General features: G+C 39.8%; 1 protein-coding gene across 11 annotated transcripts; it reads right to left on the bottom strand.

Moving 5' to 3' along the window:
* Positions 1–19,334: 19,334 nt before the first annotated feature.
* Bex3 (brain expressed X-linked 3) lies at positions 19,335–20,913 on the bottom strand. Of its 11 annotated transcripts, none has more exons than XM_013069412.3 (3): positions 20,746–20,913; positions 20,312–20,383; positions 19,335–19,938 (listed from the first exon to the last, which is right to left on the bottom strand). In XM_013069412.3, exon 3 carries the CDS (start codon positions 19,909–19,911, stop codon positions 19,576–19,578), a length of 336 nt encoding a protein of 111 aa, XP_012924866.1. In that variant the 5' UTR covers positions 19,912–19,938; positions 20,312–20,383; positions 20,746–20,913; the 3' UTR covers positions 19,335–19,575. The 11 variants fall into 11 exon arrangements, with proteins under 11 accessions (XP_012924866.1, XP_012924865.1, XP_012924864.1 ...); XM_013069411.3 differs by having other exon boundaries at positions 19,335–19,893; positions 20,302–20,383; positions 20,685–20,874; XM_013069410.3 differs by having other exon boundaries at positions 19,335–19,893; positions 20,685–20,874.
* Positions 20,914–21,629: the final 716 nt, after the last annotated feature.

Below are 21,629 nucleotides of genomic sequence, written 5' to 3'. Positions count from 1 at the left end.
TCTGTCCCAATTATGCATTTTGGAACAGGGGAAATGACTACAAAATGGATTAGAAAGCATACTGGACCCATTGTGAGAGAGACTTTTTGCAAAAACTCCATTGATAACCCTATCTCCATAGGCCCCTACTCTCACTGGAAGGCCACAATGATGTTTTGAATCCCCTGAAATCAACATTAGTTCAGAACCAGTGTCCAGCAGTCCCTAATATGTTTGATAATTTCCCTTCCCCCAATGTACAGTTACCCTGGTAAAAGACCTTAGGATCCTTTGGAGAAGGATGAGAGAAAGATGGGCCATATAAATTTTTTGGTGGTGCATCACCATCCTTCCAAATGGGGGCCCAACCTCCCATTCATTCAAGTGATTCTGGGTCTGTAAACTGTCTCAATTTTGGGAACAGATTGAGGGGCCATGATTCTCTGTTACTATGATTTGAAGTATGTTTCTGTTCATCTGCCCTTAAAATTTTCTATTATACAAGTATAGCAAAAATTTTGTGGGCTTCTTGTATATTTTACTTTTTGCAAACCCTGTGGGTAATCAGCCAACACCATAGATCACGTGTCAAAGCATTTCAGTCATTCTGCCTCTGCTCTCCATTAAGGTAAGAGCATACACATTGTCTGTTTCTGAAGAAACAGAAGTGAGCATTTCTTCTTTATTCTCCTTTTATTCCATTCAGGAAACAATAGATGGGTCTTCTGTCTTCAGTAAATCCCTTCAGCCACACCCAGAACTATGCTGATCCAATTTAGTTGAGCACTTCTTACTCAAGTTGACACAATTAGTTAGTGATTATAGTACCTGATCATTTGCTTGGAAGAAAAAAAATGCCCAGATTTGTGACTATATACTGAATCATGGACTGTAGCCAATGGTCAGGATGATCAGGGATTTGGAAGGAACATGGCTGGAAAATTAGTGACAAAGATATTCAGGAAAAAGATATGAAGATAGACCTGACCATATTGGCAAAAGATGTAAAGATATTTATGTCTCATGTAAATGCTCAATAAAATGTGACCTCAGCAGAAAAGGACTTTAATAATGAAGAGGATTGGATGAACCATTCTGAGGATAGCAGTCAACCTTTTCCTTCAGCCACCTCTGTCATTTCCCAATAGGCATAAACAAAGCCATGACAGCAAAGATTGGGGATATACTTGGGATCAACAACATGGACTTCCACATACCAAGGCTGACCTGGCCGCAGCCACTGCTGAATGCCCAATATGCCAGCAGCAGAGGCAAACACTGAGACCCTGATATGGCATTATTCTCCGGGGTGATCCGCCTGTGATTTAATGTCAGATTGATTATATTTTACTGCCTCCATCTTGGAAAGGGCAGTGCTCTGTTCTTATTGACAGAGATATTTATTTTGGATATGGATTTGTCTTCCCTGCACATAAAGGTTCTGTAAAACTAACATCTGTGGACTTACAGAATGCCTAATTTGTCATCATGGTATTCTACGAAGCATTGCTTCTGACCAAGGAGCACATTACACAGTCAGTAAAGTGAGTCAGTGGGCTCACCTATACGGATGTCACTGGTCTTACCATGTTCCCTCTATCCAGGAGCAGCTGAATTGATAGAAAAGTAGAATAGCCTTTTGAAGATTCAATTATAGTACCAGCTAGATGGCAGTACCGTAGAGGTCCAAAACACTACTCTCCAGATGTCTTATATGCTTTAAGTCAGCATCCACTATATGGTACTGTGTCCCCCATAGCCAGGATTATTGGGTCAAGGAATCACGGAGTGGAAGTGGGAATTATACCTCTCACCATTACCACTAGTGACCCACTAGGAAATGTTTGCTTCCTAGTTCTTTGACCTTATGCTCTTCTGGCCTATTGGTCTTAGTTCCAGAGGGGTAGAGCTTGTGTAAGGAAGCACAACAATGATTTCATTGAGCTGATTCTGTTTCATTGAAATTATTTCATTGAACTATGATTCTTCCTGGTCATTTTGGGCTCCTGATGCCTCTGAGTAAACCAGATAAAATAGGAGTTATGGTGTTGACAGGAATGATTGATCAAGACTATCAAGGAGAAATTGGACTATTACTCTTCAATGAAGGAAAGGAAGAATATATTTGGCATGCAGTAGATCCCTTAGGGGATCTCTTAGTATGACTATGTCCTGTTACTAAAGTCAATGGGAAGCTATAACAACCCAATCCAGTCAGAATGTCAAATAGTGCAGAACCTTTAGGAACGAAGGTATGGGTCATACCATTAGGAAAAAAAAAAAAAACCCAGACCTGCTGAGATGCTTGCTGAAGGCCAAGGGGATACAGAGTGCATGGTAGAAGAGGGTAGTTATAAATACCAGCTACAACTGTATGACCAGTTACAGAAATGAGGATTGTAATTGTTCTCTCCTATTATGTTAATATGCTTGTGGACACACACACATATATTAAGCAGTTATCTGTGTTTTCTTTTGTAACGTAATGTTGACAGACTTAATATTGATTCTTAAGTATTGTCAAGCCCATATAATAATATTTAAGTTATGAGATGTTATGAGAAGAGTAAGCATCACCAAAAGAAAAACTTTGCCTTCTATTCTGATGAGGGAATTAGTGTACTTCCATTTGTACACAGGATAGTTATATCATGTTAGGTATAATTATGAACTTGCTATTGTATTTGGAAACTAAGTATGATTTAAAGCAATTTGTCTGGTTGTCAAGTTGACAAGGGGTGGATTTTGATAGTTAATTGTGTCGAGTTAAATGAGAAATGCCTAGCAGATTAGTTTGGCATAGTTCTGAGTGTGGCCGGATGATTTGACTTATTGAAAAGGGAAGACCCACCCTGAATGTGTGTGACACCAATCAATAGGCTTTTAGCCTGGATAGAATAAAAAGGGAAAGGAGAATGAAGTTTCCTCTTTTGCCTCTTTGGGGCAGCTCCAGTCTTTGCCATCATCTTTGGATTTTTCACTCAGGTTTCCAGTGAAGACTCTTTAGATTTCTGGTGCAGGCTCTGCAGGCTTCCAATGTAGACCCCTCACCTTTCTGATATGGACTTGCATCAAACTGTGCAATGAGCTCCAGCCCTTTGATTTTTGACTGGATCCTCTGGCTCTCCAGCACACAGACAACCCATTTGCAGTCTTCCACTCCTTATTCTGTATTCAGCCACTGTAAATCTCCTTTGTAAATCATTCATATACAAAATCTGTTTCTCTAGTAAAACCTAAATGTTAGGAGGATTTCTTAAGTACACATACAAAACTGCAAAAATTTAAATATAATTTGCCAGGGCCAATATGTATTTTACCAACGAAGAATATATAGTTTTGAGTGAGATTGTCTCTTACTGATCAAGAGAAATATAATTTTTTCTTCATTATATGACTATAAACAATATACAAAGTAGCAATTTAGCAAAAACAATTTAGTTACTTTTATACCATATTAGACAACAATCATGACTGACTGTATTATACCAGGACATTTAAAATTTTTCAAGTCTTTATATTTATTAGTATAAGTTAAGGGAAGGGAAAGAAGGGAAAAGGGAATTTAAAAAAGAAAATAAAAGGAAAAATGGAAACAGCTTTTGTAAATGAGGAGAAGAGGGTTGAAGAAAGGGGACAGGAATGGAAAAAAAAAAGAAAAGAAAAGATTAGGCTATATCCAGACATTTAAAAAAAAACTTATAATAATAGTGTTAATGTAACCAGAATTGTAAAACAAATTTAAACTGATATCCAAATAAATATGAAAAACACCTTAGACTTAATTTTTCTAACCTTTAAAAACCTAACAAGACAGTAAAACCTGAGGAATTATTATTTGTCTAAAGATGGTCTAAAATGATAACTGCTCATCATAGAAATAAAAGATGCATTAAGAAACCTGTCAATTATGAAAATGTAAAAAGGACTATACAGAGCAAAAAACAAAATCTAGCTGTCTTTCATAGCTGATTAGAAGAAGCTTTCTGTAAATACACAAACCTAGATCCACTTTCAAAGGAGGAACAGGCACTAATGAGACAAACTTTCATTAATCAAGTAGCTCCAGATATTCAGCACAAATTACAAGAACTTCAGTTTGGCCTCCTGACCCCTGTGACCCAGTTGCTGGAAACAGTCTTTATTTTTTAACAACCAGAATTTGGAGGAGGATGGAAAAACAAGGACTAAAATAAATAAATAAAAATTTAAAAAATCAGGCCCAAATTATGGCTGTCAAAACTGGCAAAGCTTTAAGCACACCCAAGTTGTTCAAAGGAAAACTCTAGGGCAATTAGGAGAGAGTTTCCGTTTTGTATGCAAGGAACCTGGACACTGTGCATGCAACTGTACCAAGCCATGCCTGCCCTCTGCTCCATGTGACTGGAGGCTGATGTGCCTGATTCATGGTACTGGAGTATTGACTGTCCACACACCGAGAGAAGAGCTAGGCTAGCCAAAACCCTCACTTATCACTCTGATGAACAAGAATAAAGGGGTCTGGGGGAATCTGCAATGCCCTTGGTCTACAGAACTCTCCATCTCTTACAAAGAATCCCAGGTGATCCTGGAGATCATAGTTAAGCAAATCAAATTGCTCATCAATAAAAGGGCAGCTTACACCTTGGCCTAGCGGGAGGTAATTACTGACCTTTTTGTCTAAGCTGGCTTTGTAGCTCACCATGTGATCTTTCCTTTTCACATGTGCTCTGGCACTAATGCCATCCACCATGATGTGATTTAGTCAAGGGAACCTGTCTTAATTAGTTTCCTGTCCCTGCAACAGGACACTTGACACCCACAACTTTAAAAATGAGAGATCTATTTTGTCTCACAGTGTTAGTTTGTGTTCAAAAAGATCCAATCTAGAAATAGGATTTCAGAGGGCCATGGTGGAGGAAAAGGTAATCAGTCCATGGAAGCCAGGAAGCAGAGAGGGGGTGGAGACTGACTCTGAGACCCATTCAGGTCTCACAGCCCCGGTGACCTACTTCCAACCGGGCCTTACCTTTTAATAACAAGTCAGCAATAGCACCCCCATGATTCAGGCACCTTAAAAACATGACACTTTTGGTGAACATTTCAGATCTAAACCATAACAGGGCCCTCATGAGAGTCAGTGATATTTAGTTTGGACTTCCAGCCACCAAAACTGTGAGTTAAGTAAACCTCTCTTCTTCATAAAGTATTCAACCTCAGGTATTTTATGCTAACAAAAAATGAACTAATGCACACGTGTGTATATAAGTTCATATAGTTTCAGCATCATATTATAAATGACTGATAAGTACAATTTTTGTCTATCAATTTTATAAAGGAAAGAAGAAACCTTAAAGACAAATGCATCAGCAAATTAGTACTAAAATGTTTGTAAACCCCCTCAGTACTTCCCAAGTTCATATGTTGAGGCCCAGTTTCCAATATGGTAGTATTTGGAGATAAGTACTTAGCAGAAGTCTTGATGGCTAGATGATTCCATAAACATGGGGCAGTGATCTGATGGGATTCGTGTCTTTACAAGGAAAGCTACTAGACAGCTCTGCCTCTTTTCATATGCATGTACTGTGGAGAGGTCATCAGAGGACCTGGCAAGAAGGTGGCCATCTCATAGCTAGAGAGACAGAGAGAGAGAGCACTCATCAAAGATAAAATCTTTTGGAACCTGTGTGGATCCTGCTGCATTGTATAATGGAATACCTGGGAAGGCAATAGCAGCTACAGGTATGCTAACAAAAGAAGCTATGGAACTAACAATGAAACAAAAGCTAGAAGTTCTGACTCTTCATCAGTTCAAAGTTATTCTTGAGACAAAAGCTTATTTGTGATTGACAGGAGAATGTCTTACTAAGTCCTGAGCTATGCTTCTAGACATCCCTGAAATTGCTGTAAAGATTCACAATACTCTTAAACATGCCTCATTATGCTTATAGCTCAGAGGTTAGCCATGCTTGTGGAAAGGTGATTTCAAAGAATTATACAAATAGGCAGGACAGCAGACACATGACTCACCAAGACCCTGAGGAGAAATGGTTCACTGCTTTGTCCAAGAAGGTCATCAAAATGTAGGTTATGCAGTTGTCAGTCTGCAATAGGTTACTGAGGCCAAAAACCTTTCCCCAGGGACTGCTTCTCAAAAAGCAGAGCTCATAGCCCTTACTTGGTCATTGATATTAGGAAAAGACAAAAATCTAAATATTAACATAGACTCCAAATATGCCTTCCTTGGTGCTATATGCACATGTGGTAATCTCAAAAATAGGTGGCTTGCTAAATAATAAACAATCATCTATAAAGCACAAGTAAGAAATTCAACAACATTTGAACAGCAACCAGCTTAGCCAGGCAGTCAGAGGTCCCTGGCCTCCTGGAGCCCTGCTACATCCAACCCGCACCACCCCCACTGGAGACCAGCCGGATGGTGAGGACCCCTTGCCACACCCACAGTGACAAGCTTAGCCAGGTGGGCGCCTGCAGCCTGCACCTGCCCCTGCCTCTGGCCTCTTGGCTGTGCAGCTACCTGGTTCCACACTACAAAGGCACAAGGGGGCATAAAGGACATTGTCTTGAGCTTCAAAAGATAGAGCAGAAGTGAACAACAGATAGAGGGCCTCTCTCAGGCTCCTTGATGAAAACTGAAGCCCACTGGAAAAGTGAAGAGAATCTCTGCAATACAGCCACACCAGACCACCACACTTGGTAAGTTGTAGGGATCATCACCTCCCATAGGAACCGGGACTATCTTCAGGGGAAAGGCAGCTGGAACCTGCAGTAGAGCCTAGCAGAGTTCAACCCTGCAGGAGGACAGGGAGCTCAACTTGGAACTTGCAGCCAGAAATCTGCCTGAATCTCATAGGTCTGTGACTGGCTTGCAGAGACTCATTGACATATCTGCACACTGCTGCCCATGTTGTCTATTGTGACAGCAGAGACTTACCCTGAAGAGGGCCCTTCATTTTTATTTTTTATTTTCAAAATTATTATTATTATTTTTTGCTCTTATTTTTAATTTTAATTTTTTTCTTTTTCTACACTTTTCAAATTTTTATTTTTCTGTTCTTTTTTATCTTTCTTTTCTCTTTTCTTTCACTCGCTCACTTGCTGTCTTGCTGTCCCACATTGTTCTTCATCTCCTTTTTTGTTCCTCTTCTGGCCCTAATTTGGATTTCTTCTTTATTTTTCTTTTCTTCTCTTTTTCCTTCTCTTGCCCATGTCCTCTGGCCTCACTGCTAACCTTCCCCCATCCTTCTACGTATCTATTTATCCCTCCCCAACTCCTTCTAACTCCCTATCCTGAAGGGTAAAGTTGCTATATTGAAGAGTTTATTCACTATAAACATATGTTGGGTTGGTCTTCAATTTTGATTTAATTCACACAAAGGTGATAGATTAATAACTATCACAAATTGTCATTTTCTAAGATGTACTTGATGCTATGGTGTTGCTGATTGTATCACTTGGGCTAAGGTGTTGTGATTGATCTAATCAGTTCTCCTTCCTGGTATAATGAAAATGAGATAGCCTCAGAGCCATTTGAGACTCAAAATTTAAAGACCAGCTATACTATATCTGGAAGACACCTCTGAGAAGCAATCATTCCATAAGGGTTCTAAATACAAGCAACAAAGATACTTACAATAAACATTTTGAAGTATCAACCCAGGAACTAAACCAAGGACAGTATCAAAAAAAAAATGAGAACACATTTAAGCAAGGCACAAACTCACACTTCCACCCCACCAAAGTAAATTCTGGGGAAAATGAGGTGGAAAAGTCTGATGATTAGCTACCTGTACACCCTGAACTGATAGCATAGGAAGTAACAAAACAGATAAATGAGGCTCGAGAAAAATTCAAAACAAAAATAATTTCCCAGATAACTAGAGAGATGGTGAGCACAGTGAAAGACATGATTAGAGGCTCTAGAAAAGAAACAGATTAAAAAAAATAGATGAGCTCAGAAACATGCTGGAAGCCATGAATGCCCAGCATAAGAAAAAAATGGAAACCATGATAGCTCAACCTAAGAAAGAAATGGAATCCATGAAACAGATTCAAACAGATATTCAGGAGATTAAAACCTTCATTGAAAATATGCACAGCAGATTAAAGGAATGTGAAGATAGAATATCAGATATAGAAGACAGGATTGTGGTTAATGACCATGAAAACAGAGATTTCTTCAAAGTAGTAAGGGACCATGGGAAATCAATCCAGCAGCTGCTAGATGATGCAAAGAAGAATAACACAAAACTGATAGGAGTCCATGAAAAAATAGGAGAAAGTATAATTGACATAAAAACTTGTTCACAGAAGTAATAGTAGAAAACTTCCCAGACAGAGGTAGAGAATTGGACATACAGATAAGTGAGGCATATAGAACACCAACTAGCCATGATCAAAAAAAATCTACACCTAGATGTATAATAGTCAAGATCCCAGAAACCCAACAGAAGAACAAAATACTACAGGCAGTTAGAGAAAAGAAACAAATCACCTACAAAGGAAAGCCCATCAGAATGACGGCAGACTTCTCAACACAAACCCTCAAGTCAAGGAGAGCCTGGAGTGAAGTATTTCAAGCCCTAAAAGAAAATAACTTCCAACCTAAACTGCTGTATCGTGCAAAATTATCTTTCAAAATTGATGGGGAAATTAGATACTTCCATGACAAAGAACACCTGAGAAATTTCATGAACACCAAACTAGTATTCCAAACAATTCTAAACAATATCCTAGGGGAAAAAAAACAGAAAAAAACATCTAGAGGCAGTTTATATTCCTAGGCAGGTGTCTGTCATTCATTGCAAGGGACACCAAAGTAACCAGAAAACCAAAAGGATGATAGAGAGGCAAAAGTACAGCCTTATATCCACTCAATACCCTTGTTTTAGTCCCACTTCCTGAGAAAAAAATTAAAGCCAGTCTACATCCCCTAGGGAGATAAATAGGCCGTAGGACAAAGAAAATGAAAAGGATACCTAGATGAAATTTGGAAAACAAACTCATCCTTCCTCAAGGGACACAGTGGAAAGCTATAAAACCTTTCATGCTTTTTTCCACATGAGGATTAATGATATATAGGAGATGGTCACTCGGATTTTCAAAGGACCAGGAGTAGTGGTGACCACTCAACAGGTCTGCAAAACTTGCCCACTCTGTGACTACAATAACTCTGGCAAGTTCAGATGGTCTCCATTGTTAAAACCAGTGCAGAGGGGAGGGACATATCCTGGAGAAAACTGGCAATTAGACTTTACACACATTGCCCCAATGGGGGGGATTTAAACAAATATTTTCCTAATTGACACTTTTACAGGTTGGATTGAGGACTTCCCTGCCTATTCAGAAAAGGCTACAGAGGTAGTCAAGGTGTACCTCAAAGAAATCATCTCCTGGTTTGGATTACCCCAGTCCTTTCAGAGTGACATTGGGCCTTCTTTTACCTCTCAAATAACTCAGAGGCTGGCAAAGTCTTTAGGAATAAAGTACCATCTGCATACTGCAAGGAGAACTCCTTCCTCCAGAAAGGTTGAAAGGATACCCTGGCAAAAGTTTACCAAGAGACTTCTGAGTCTTGTCTCTCATTATTGCTGGTGGAACCCTTTGAGGATTCAAAACACCTCCAAAACTGGGCTAAATATGAGTCCATTTGAGATGCTAAATGGAAGGCCTTATCTATCTTCTGATATGGTAGTGGAACCAGAGACCACAAGATTAATACAATAAGAATTAATTTGGGCCAATTACATGAAATTATCCAACCATATGGAAACAAAGTCTTGCCAGCTCTTTGCCCAGGAGGACTACCTAGTAACTGAAAAAGAAGTACACTCTGAAGAGTGAGAGTGGGTCAGTGGACAGATTCACAATGGCCTTGATAATAAAGAAAGGGAGTCTTTTTATCTGACATTCCTAGATTGAACAGGAGCTTCAGATCATCCTGAGATTCACAGGAGTAGCTTTGTTGGGAGGCTGGTCCCTTGCCTCAAACCATTCAGGTGGGGCTGGCTCTGGCTTTATCCTAGAAAAGTGAATCTAGCTATTTATTTCTGCCACCTTTACTGCAGTGGGTGTGACAAGTGTCACTGAACAGGGACCCTTTTATTTTGGTTTTAATTGGTCTTTATGAGTCCTTTATTTCCAAATTTTAATGAGCACTTGATCTCCAGGGCAGATACTAGATGGTTCCCCTGGGCTAGGAGCTGGCAGGACTTTATTTTTGTATGGTTAGATAGCTTCATATAATTGGCCCAGATTAATAAGATATTGTATGAGCCTTGTGGCCTCTGGGTACACTAACATATTAGAAGATAGATAAAGCTTTCCATATAAAATCTCGAATGGATTCATATTTCACCAAATTTTGAGGAGTATTTTGAAGCCTCATGAAGGCTATTGGCAGTAATCTGAGCCAAGACTCAGAAGTTTTATTGGCAAAGTTTTGCCAGACCTTGCCAGAGTTATGGTCTGGTGGGCTCTTTTATCCATTTTGGAGGCCTAAAGTCTCCATGGAGGATGCAGATGGTACTTTATTCCTAAAGACTTTGCCACCCTCTGAGTTATTTGAGAGGTGAAATAAATCCCAATGTCAATCTGAAAAGACTAGGGTAGGCCAAACAAGAGGATGATTTTTTTGAGGAGCACCTTGACTACTTTTGTAGCCTTTGTGGAGTGGGTAGGGAAAATCTCAATCCAACATGTGAAGGTGTCAATTGATAACAATAGTTGTTTGTATCTCCTATGTGATGGCATGTGTTTAAACTGTCAGTCTTCTGTAGGATTTATTCATCTCTTCTCTAAGAATTGTAACAAAGCAGGTGGTCTCAAATTGCCATGGTTATTGTAGGTACAGAATGGGCAAGTTTTGCAGATCTGTTGGGTGGTTCCTGCTAGTCCTGGTCCTGTGAAAATTTGAATGACCATTTCCCATGTAACATCTCTTTTCATGTGGAAAGAATCATGAAGGACTTTTATAGTTTTTATTTTGTTTCTAGAGGAAAACTAATTTGTTTCCCAAATTCCATCAAAGTACCTTTTCAATTTTTCCTCGCTCTAAGGCCCATTTATCTTTCTGGAAGGTATAGGCTGCTTTTAATGGTTCATTTGGAACTGGAAATAAGTTCCCATGGTCCTGAGGAGTGTAAGGCTACCCAGCCTTTTTATTTTCCAGTGATATTGTAGACATGTCCCTTTGGTGTCCCTGACATTGAATAACAACAAACTCTGTGAGAATTTAGACTGCCTCCAGGAGGTATAATTTTTTTGCTTGTTCTTTATAGATGATTGGTTTTTAGTTAACAAGGCCCTTTTTTCAAATCACTGCATGGGCATGTAGCACCAGAATAGAATTTTTGGAGTTACACAAATAACTATTTAGTGTTTTGCCTTTTCCTAATGTCAATTCCTGAGTAAGGGATATGAGCTCTGTTTTTTAATTAAACTTCCCTGGGAAAAGGTGTTTGGACTCAATAATCTGTTGTAGACTGACAACTCTATACCCTGCCTTTTGATGTCCTTCTTGAACAAAGCTACTTGTATCAGTGAACCATTTCTCCTCAGGGACTTGGAGGGGCATGGCTCTGCTGTCCTGCCAGCCTGTATATGTCTGGAAAATCACCTGTTCATAAGAGTGGTAACCTCTGAGCCTATAGACATCAGTAAGGCAGGATTAAGAATATTCCAAATCTTTATGGTAACATCAGGGTTGTCTAGAATCATGGTCTGGTACTTAGTATGCTGTTCCCCTGTCAACAGCTACTGACCTTTTGTCTCAGGAATGGCCCTGACCTAATTGGGAGTCAGTACTTCTAGTTTTTGTCTCAAAGTTAGTTTTGTGGCTTCTTCCATTAGTATAATTGTAGCTGTTATTATCTCAGGTATCATGACCATCCAGCAGCTGCTGTCTCTAACTTTTTGGAAAAAGTATGCCACTAGACAGAATTTCTGTCCCAGCTTTTGGGTCAAGACACCAAGCAATTCCTCTCTTTTCTGATACATAGAGGAAGAAGTTTTTTTTTTCCTGTGTATTCCCAGGGCTGGATCCTGAGTGAGGGCATGCTTTATTTCTTGAAAGGCACTGCCATCACTTTTGTCCATTCTAACAGCTTAGCCTCAGCACCTTTGACAGCCTCATAGGTTTTTCTGTTAGTCCAAAATTAAATATCCAGAGTCAGCAGAATCTGGCCATTCCCAGGAAGCAACAAAACTATTGCTTGATAACAGAGAGGCTTGAAGTCACAGACACCCTGTATCTGATCCCTAGACAGTTGTAATTCCCTGGATGTAAGAATGTATTCCATTATTGGACCCTCAGAAGAGATATCCAAGCCTTTTTTTGATGCATTATATCCCTTTTTACCTATAAAATTGAGATTTTGGAGATTATTATGGTTGAATAGCTTGCAAATTTGGCTCCAGCTTAGAATATCATTTACATATCTTAAAATGATTCCCTGTATAGGTTCCAGGTTCCTGAAGACCTTTTCCATTGCTCAAGCAAAATGGCTGTGAGTAGCTCAACTCTATGGGAGAACTGTCAAAGTATACTGTTGTTTTTCCTTTGAGATGTGATTTTTTTTCATTCAAAGGCAAACAGGAATTTGGAGTTTGGATGGAGAGGAATAAAAAGGAAAGCATCTTTGAGGTCCAAGACTTAGAACTAATTTGCATCACCTGGAATTTATGACAGGATTATTTATGGATCTGCAAGTAGAGGGCAAAATGAGATTACATCCTCACTAATGAGCCAGAGGTCTTCTACCATCTGGTAGTCTCCTGAAGATTTTACTATGGGGAGAATGGGAGTATTGCAAGGGGACTGAAGAAGCCACAGAAAGCCATAATTGAGAAACCTTTCTATAAAAGGCTGGAAGCCTTTGTGGGCCTCTTCTTTGATTGCATATTATTTTTAGTTGAGAAATTGGCTGAGATCTATTCATTTTGTAACAACCAGCACTGCTACATTTGCCCTTCCAGGCATTTCATTATACCATGTAGCAGGATTGATCTGCTGACTAATTAGGTCAGGGATGCCTGGTGTAGTTTTGACATGTGAAATCTGCTTTGGTCTTTGCTGGAATTAAAAAACTTCCCCCTATTTTACTAGCCAATCTCTTAGTAGGAGAGGAGGACAACACGGAACAATTAAAGACTCATGTTTGAACAATTGACTTTGAATTGACATGTCAATGAAGTAATAAAGAGTAAAGAAGCTATGGCTAGGGCTCCATTCAACCCCAATTATAGCTATAGATCTAGAGGAGGATTTTTTTTTTTTTGAGAAAAACTGAGTAAGTTGTGTCTAGTGAATATAAATAAATAAATAAATAAAATATAAATAAATATAAAATAAATAAATAAATTTCCCCCCCCAAATTTGTTCCAGAAATTGAATTTGCTTACCTGTGACATCCAGGGTGGCCTGGAGTTCATTGCAGGAGATGGAGATATCCATGGACAGGTGCATTAAAGTTTGCACTGGGCCCTTTCGGTCCTCTTTGTCAGAGTGGGATGTGAAGGTTTTGGCTGGCTTGGCTCTTCTTTGGGAGTGAGGACAGTCAATCCAATACTGAATGAGTTATATTAGCTGCCTAACATGCAGAGGAGATCCTGGGTGGTGATCTAGTACAGTTGTAAGACTGAGGGCCTTACCAAATGCTCCGAGGAGCTGACTGCAGTGAAGAACACCCGGGAGGGAACACTGGACAAGTTGAAAAAGTAAAACAGACCTTTATTAGTCTGGCCAGATGGCACCCTCCAAGCAAACAAGCTTAGAGAGGGCCCCGAGCTCAGGGGGTTGGAAGGTTTTATAGGGGCTGCAGGGGTGCTTAGCAAGCAGAACTACAGAATCGGAATTTTTGCGGTTAGGGGACGGTTGGGCGGGGGGCGTTGCAGATGTTCTTTACTTAGCAAACAGGATGTTCCTTACACAGAAACAATGGTACATTCCATGGTGTCTTAACAGATAAATAAGTACATTCTGGGAACTCTGTGTCCTGTAGTGAACCTGAAACCCACAGGGACAAGATGGAGGGCCTGTAACAAGATGGCGTTGCTTGTACTAAGTCTCATCTGGGTCTTACACAGTCGCATGCCTAGCGTCCAGTTTTCTTGCGTTTAAAACAAGAACTATTTTCTTGATTGGTCCTGGATTTTCATTTAGACAATTTGGGTGTGCTTAAAGCATGGCCAGTTGCAACAGCCATAATTTTGGCCTGCTTTTGTTCTCAGTTCATTTCCTTTTACCCTCTTCTAGATTCTGATTTTTTAACACAGAAAAGGTTTTGTCCAGGATTTGGATCAATGTGGTCTGAGTACCCATCTGAAGTTTTTGTAATTTGCATCAAAAATCTGGGGCTGATTGACTAATGACAGGCATTAGTGCTTGTCCCTTCTTAGAAGATCAATCTAAGTTTGTATTTTTATGGAAAGCCTTCTAACAGGCTATGAAACACAGCTGGACTTTCCTCTTTGCCCTGTGTAACCTCTTTTACCTTTTCATTATTAATAGGTTTTATAAACTTTTTATTCCCATGATAAGAGTGGTCATCATTTTAGACCTCATATTTAGTCCATCTCTAGAATCATGGTACAAATAGTATAAATTTGTTTCCATCAGAGTGACAGTAACCTCTCTGGGGTGATTCCTTTTTCTTCTTACATCCTATTGTTCATCAGCATATCTTGCAGCCTCTTTTAGGATTGTTTTTCATCTCAAGTAAAGAAAGTGGCCAAGACAAACTGGACATATCACCATGATGTCCAGGTCAAAAGCAAGCTGCAAAGTTTGAAACCCATCAGCAAACCTACTAGGACCTTCTACGTTCTTTGTGTTCTGAACAAAGAATTGGACAAAACACACAGAAAAGGTAGCAGGGATGTACTTTTATTAGAGGTGAAATAGAAGTACACTCTGTAGTGTGAGAGTGGGCTGGTGAACAGACTCACAGTGCCCCTGATAATAAAAGAAAAGGGGTATTTTTATCTGAAATTCTTGGACTGGCTTCTCCCTCATGTAAATAATGCATTGGGACAGTGATCCTAATAAATACTCACTTATCCTGGTGCCAGATTTAAACTGCCCTGTGGAAAGATTCCCTTAGCTTCCCACCAGATGGAAGTAAAGAATGGAAAATAGCACTTTTCTGATTGGTTGTTCGTACAGTTCTCTGTGCATGTCCCTTGAGTCTTCACGACTCTGGCAGATTCTTCCCACTTGTTTGATTGGCTTGTCTGAGCCCTAATCTCCTACTTCACTCTCATTATAGAATTCTGGCTGCAACCTGTACAGTTAGTATGCAGCTTCTAAATGGTACTAAAAATCTGCTGCCTATCCTAGAATAGAGGTGGTTATTAGACCAGAAAAGGAAACCAAAACAAATGAGTACTGCAAATCAGCAAAATCCTTGAACATTTTTTTCTATTCCTGAATCTCTTTTACCAGTCAGTGCTCCAAAATTACCTCTAGTAGTCCAAGGGGCCCCAAATGATGAAGACGCTTACTTCACTCAAATGGCACTGCCAGTGACCTACGAGAAGGTCCAAATGTTATGGACAGTAGATCCTTGGAGGGCGTTCTTCAGTGGGAAACCACTGAAGCTATTCCAAACAACCTTTTCCCTTTTAACAACATATACATATATATATATATATATATATATATATATATATATATATATATATATATGGGCAGCTGATGTTATAAACAGGAAAGGAGGGAGGATTCTCAGGTGCAGAAGTCTCCCTGGCAGCTGCTGCAATATCTCTGGAGTGTACTCCATGGGTTCCACTAGCCATGAGCAGTCAGTCCCTTTCCCCAGGTGCTTGCCAGGATGCATGGCTCTCAGGAGCTGGGACTTGCCTCGTGGCTGGCTACGCCAAATCTATTATCAGCCACCAAGTTTCATATGCTCATGTTCTTTTTCTAGCTGCTGACTAAATCAAAGCCCCCTTTTATTATTAAAAAAAATGAAAAGAAAAAGGATTTATTCAAAGCTAGCTTTGAGGAGATGGAGGGGCCCATTTGCCTCAAATCATAATTTTACCATGTACAGTTGTGTAAGGGTCTTTTTAAAGCAAGGGACAGAGGGGAGGGGAAGCACAGAGAAATAATGGAGATCTCTACCCTTGATTTGTCACTTCCAGCCACCTTAAGCTCATCTTCCCCTTTCTTGTGGAAAGGAAACTGGGCTCCTGCTTCCTGTTGCCATTATCTTCATATTTTGTCTATTCATTTGGCCTGGGGAGAGCTAACGGGAGCTGTTTGTACCCCAGCTCTGAAAAAAGTTTGAAAAAGTTTGGAGACAATTAACTCTTTAAAAAAAATCTAACTTTTCAAGTTCTATTCTAGGTACCAGTTACACTGGGTCAATTTTTTGTTTCACAAATAAATAGTTCTGTCCTATTCTATGAAATAAATGTATTTTCTTTATGTTCCCCAAACTTCCAACTAACAATGGACTTGCTGAAATGTTATGGCTTGAAAAATTTAGTTCCTGATGGCTTGAAAATCAAAAACTAATTGAAAGTTGGTTGCTAAGTGGAGAGATTAAAAAATTAAACATGGAAAGCTAAATGTGTTTCCTAGGCAGGGGATTTTGAAATAGGCAGTGTGTTTCTCATAAAAGGCTCTGAGTCTGACAATAGCATGACTAATTATAGAACAAAAGTAGAGTTGAGGATCTAGCTCAGTGTTAACAATGCTGGCCTAACGTACTTGAGGTTTGGGTTTCAAACTCCAGTACCTCAATTTAAAAAACGGAGAGAAAAGTTACAAGAGGTATCGAGTAATTGGATTACAGTTTTGTTTATAATAGCCTACATTTTCAGCATAATCAGAATATTTATAATGACCTTGTAGTATATAATTATAAAAAAATATTTTAATATGTTCCTCACATACACTTTTAAAACATGAGTACAAAATACCCACAGACACAAAAATATTGTTGTTATATATATTTGGGGTAAAATATAACTGCAATCACCAATTTAATAAATGAATTAATATTGTTATTAAACATATACTGTTATGCAATGTGTGAGAAACTGAGCTGTAGTGTGACTAAAACAAAATTACTGTAGAAAGCTTGGACTTGCATAGAAATGATAATGCATAATTTATTTAATAACTTTACTGTAAGTTAAAAGTTCATGATGATGAATTAACAGGATATCTAGAAATATAAAAACTGTACTGGTTAAAAATAAGCATACATTGGGGCTGGGGATTTAGCTCAGTGGTTTCACTGCCTGCTGTGCAAGCGCAAGGACCTGAGTTCGATCCCCGGTACCAAAAAAAAAAAACCATATATTGATTACTTAATATAGTTCAATTTTAGGAATGTTTTATTTTGGAAATATATATTCACTGTGGAATCAACTAAGGTAACTCAAATCATTTTTATAAAATGGGATCATTTCTGTCAGTGTTTATGCCTATGTTGCCAAAATTCAGATGCATGAAAATCTCTTGGAAAGCTGTCCAAATAGGCTGGCAGTAGGAAGGGTGCCCATGTTAGAATGTAACATTTTTCCTAGGTGATTATGATACAAGTACAGGGCCTGTGTTCCCTTAAATGCTATCATATAAAAAGTTTTTGGATTTTAGAGACTTTGCTATGTTCCTTTAGAAATTAAATATACTTTCCACATAATTAGTTACTTACCTTCAGCCTCCATGTTAAAGGGTCTATTAGAAAGAGTGTTATGCAGGGTTTGTAACTCCATTATAGTTAGTCAAAATATTTTAATATCTACTATATCAGGTACCATACTAGAAACTGAGCTCCTGGATAAGATAAAATCACTCTGAAGAATGGCACACATTTCTATAGAAATCATGTCAAATATTTTATGTAGTTCCTAAGAGCTTACAAAGTAGTATCATCTTTCAAATGCGGATGGAGAGGGCTTCAGCTTTAATAAAAATGTGTTCTTGCACTGTAATTTACATGCCTGGTTAAATCTGTAATACTAGATGGGCAGGCCTGCTGTTATAGATTGCATCTTTATGTCCCCCCAAAGCCTCATGTGCTCATAAGTGAGGCTTTTCAGAGGTGACTGAATATGGATTAAAGGGTGATAACTAAAACAGTCCACTGATTGGTTTAGCATAGTTCTCAGTGTGGACGATGGAAAGGCCCACCTTGGGTGTGAGTGGCTAGGCTTGTTGCCTAATGTGATATAAGGGAAAGGAAGAATCGCTGCTTCACTGCTTTCTGTTTACCACACCATAAACTGTTTCTCTCCTGTCATTACCCTGTGCCATGCTGGCCTGCCTTGGAGCCAGCCAACTATGGACTGTAATCTCTACAAACTGTGAGTTAAAATAAATCTTTCCTCCTTTAACTTGTGGGTATTGGGTATTTTGTCCCAACAGCAAAGAAATAACTAAGGCACCTGGCAAGAGTCTCCGTTGAGAAAAACCACACAAAGGATTTAAACAGAGGCAAAAAAAAAAAAAGTCTTCAGCTTATTTATGTTATGGAGTTTTGTTGTAATACAATTCTGGGCACAACCTGGTGAAACACCTCGATATATCTCCTGAGCTAGGCCCAGGGGCATTCATGTCTGAGTTCTTTGAAGAGAAGGGGCATAAAAATAAAACCAGGAAGCAATATTTTGTGAAACATCTATGTAAGCCCAAGAACCATGGGACTTACACTCAACTGGAAAATATAAATCTAAAATTGTAAATAAAAGCATTCTTCACACTTCTACAGAGGCCACAGAGGAGATGTGGCTCACTAGGCACTCCAGAGAAATCATGGGGTTCAGCTATCTTGAGGACTGTAATTATGTCACCAATAAGAACAGAAACAGAACTCAGCAGAAGTGTCCCACTAACATGTTAATAATCAGAAGAACAGGAGGATTGCAAGTAATAGAGGAATGGCATGGGGAAACCTACTTATTTTTATTGTATAGACTTGTGATCATGAATGAGAATGGCCTTCAGTTTTCTGCAAATACCTGGGTCCCATTAAATGGTGGGGAGTTGGACAGGAACCAGACCAATATAGTTCTATACCTTGTCTGTTCCACTCAGCAGCCTTGTAAGACAAGCATTATTCCCTATATCACTGAAGAGAAACAGACCATTTAAAGGAATGTATTTTAATAAAGGGAGTGTTTACTCTTAAGTTTGTCAAGCCAGTAAATACTATGTATCTGCACTACACTAAAAACACTCATTGAAAAATTATTTTCATACTCCACGTAATAAACAGAAAAAAATCACATATCATCCTACCAGAGAAATATGTGCCCCAATTAACACTCTGGTATATTGTTTTTTTTGGTTCATGTCTTATATTTATATATACATACATTTTAAAGGAGACAATACATGTATATATAGCTTATTAAGTGCTTTATTAACTTCACATTTTTCCATGCAAATATGTAAAACTCTACTGCTGACAGAAATTTAGAAGTGTCTAAAGCAATCTCTAATTAGAAGCTGGCAACACAAGACCCACCTGACACATGGAAATAACAGAAGGTTCACAGTAAATAGATCAATAAAGGCATATTAAGAAAATGCAATGAAAACAGTGAGAATCACAGTATCAATCTCATGTAAAATGGTAGAAGTCAAGGCATAAGGCAAAATTCATCATGATGGTCATGGTGATTGGAGAGCTCCCCCATAAGAATACGCAGACAATTTCTCAACTGTAGCTCTCTAAGTTTTCTCCTGATTTCTCTCATCTCCTCCATAAACATTTCCATATCATCTCCATCTCCACCCATCCCATCATTGATCTGCCTATTGGGTATGGCCCATCGAAAATTAGGGGCAAGTCGGCGAGACTGTCGTCTGTTATTTCCTGCAGGCTGGCGGCCTTCACCTCCTCCCAAAGGTTGGTTTTCCTCTCTATTCTGCATGTGCTGTTCCATTTCTTCGTTTTCCTGGTGGATATTTGCCATGATGAGATTTTTTTTCTGGTTGTTTTTCTTTGAACACAAGTGAGACAAGAGCAAGGAGAGAGACTGAATGCTTAGTGCATGCACTAACCAGCAGATTTCAGAGACTTGATATATATCAGTAAGGTTTTTTTTTTTCCTTTTAAATGTCATTTTCCCCCATCTAAGAGGCTACACACGACTCTAGGGGTCCTCTAATTTGAGCCCCTCCTTTTATTTCCTCCTCTTCCCTCCCTCCCTCAAAGCCCACCATTTTTCCTTTCCCAGAGCTCTGCAGGCACCAAAATGGAGGACGGAAATGGGGTAGGAAGAGAGAAGGAAGGAAAGGAGGGGGAGGTGGGGTGGGGTCTCGAACTGGGCTTTCCACACGCGCCCCCTTCCACCTGCACCGACCTGGGCCTACCTTTATCTCCTCTTCTTCCCTGTCCCGATTCTTGCTGCCAGGAGCGCAGCCTTGGCCCTGGGTCCCACAAACCTGCAGACGGTGGGTGGGACGTGCCGGGCAGCAGGAGCCTAGTGCTCACCACTGCCTCCCGCCCCGCCCCTGCGCCTTGTCCACTTCCTCCCTTCCTCTCCGCGCCCAAGCTCCACAAACCCAGAGTCTCCACCCATTCCCCCCACCCCCGCAGCTTTTACAACCAGGGTGATTTCCCTTCCCTCTGCCATCCCTCCTCCTGGAACCCTAGTTGCCCCTGCATCCCCGCTGTCAGTGTGCCCAAGAATGCTGGGGTTTAGAGAAAGCTTGGAGACCTGCGGCTCAGTTCTCCTGCACTCACCGCCAGGTGGGCAAGCTGCTGCTGCTGCCTAGCTGTGCCACGCGGGCCCTGGGGCCCTTACCTGCTCCGCTTTCTCAGGCCCAATGCCAGCCTGCTGTGTGCAGGGAAGCGCGGAGCTGGTAGCTAGATGAGAGTGAGAACTGCACCTAGGGCTATGTAACTCTGCGGTCAGGGTCACGTGAGGAGTGCACGTCACTGGTGAGCTGGCCCCCTCACTACTGGCAGCCAGTGCTGCAGGAACATACCAACGCCAGCCTTATGCACGTACGGTCCCCTTGCCGCTTGTTTGTATGCTGTGCTCCTTTGCACACCGCCAGTTACTCATCTTGGTTCTCTCCTATCCAGGGGTCTACAAATAGCGTCACCATCTTGAGGTTGTATTTGCTCCTTTTCTGGTTGCTAGGAAGGATCTACAGCATCCACCACCGCCCCTCCCACCTTGCCCCCCCCCCGCCCCACACACCTTGAGGTCGAGTGGGCTGTATATAATTCCTTTTTTTTTTTTAAGGTAGCATAACTCAGAAATTATGAAGTCTTCACCTTTAGAAGAAATACTTCATCCTGCAACGTAAAAAGGCTTGTTGTTTATGCTGATCTGTACCACAGAAATATTTTCTCGAGGCTGCACATCATATAAACATCACTTTTGAAACACTGTATACTAGCCTGTTTCTAAATTTTATTTTAAAAAGGAGGAATTGTTCCTGAATACAGTTAGCATTTTAAAAATGATCTAGAGTAAATCTGGGAGAAGTCCAGTTTTCACATCTTGGCCATTTTATGTAATTTTTTGTATATTTTATTTTCCTGTGAGATGTTATATGCTTTTTTGAAAGTTAAAAAATTTATTTTAGTTTATTAGTATATTTGTGTAGTACATAATGTTTACATTGTTTATGGGAAGTTGGTACATGTATATAATACATCTTAATTTCTTTTTAAAGA

This window comes from Heterocephalus glaber, unplaced genomic scaffold, assembly GCF_053883595.1.
Source record: "Heterocephalus glaber isolate CG9 unplaced genomic scaffold, H.glaber_assembly_v1.0 deba00001613, whole genome shotgun sequence".
Classification (NCBI taxonomy): domain Eukaryota; kingdom Metazoa; phylum Chordata; class Mammalia; order Rodentia; family Bathyergidae; genus Heterocephalus; species Heterocephalus glaber.
This window is presented reverse-complemented; position numbering and strand designations above follow the sequence as displayed.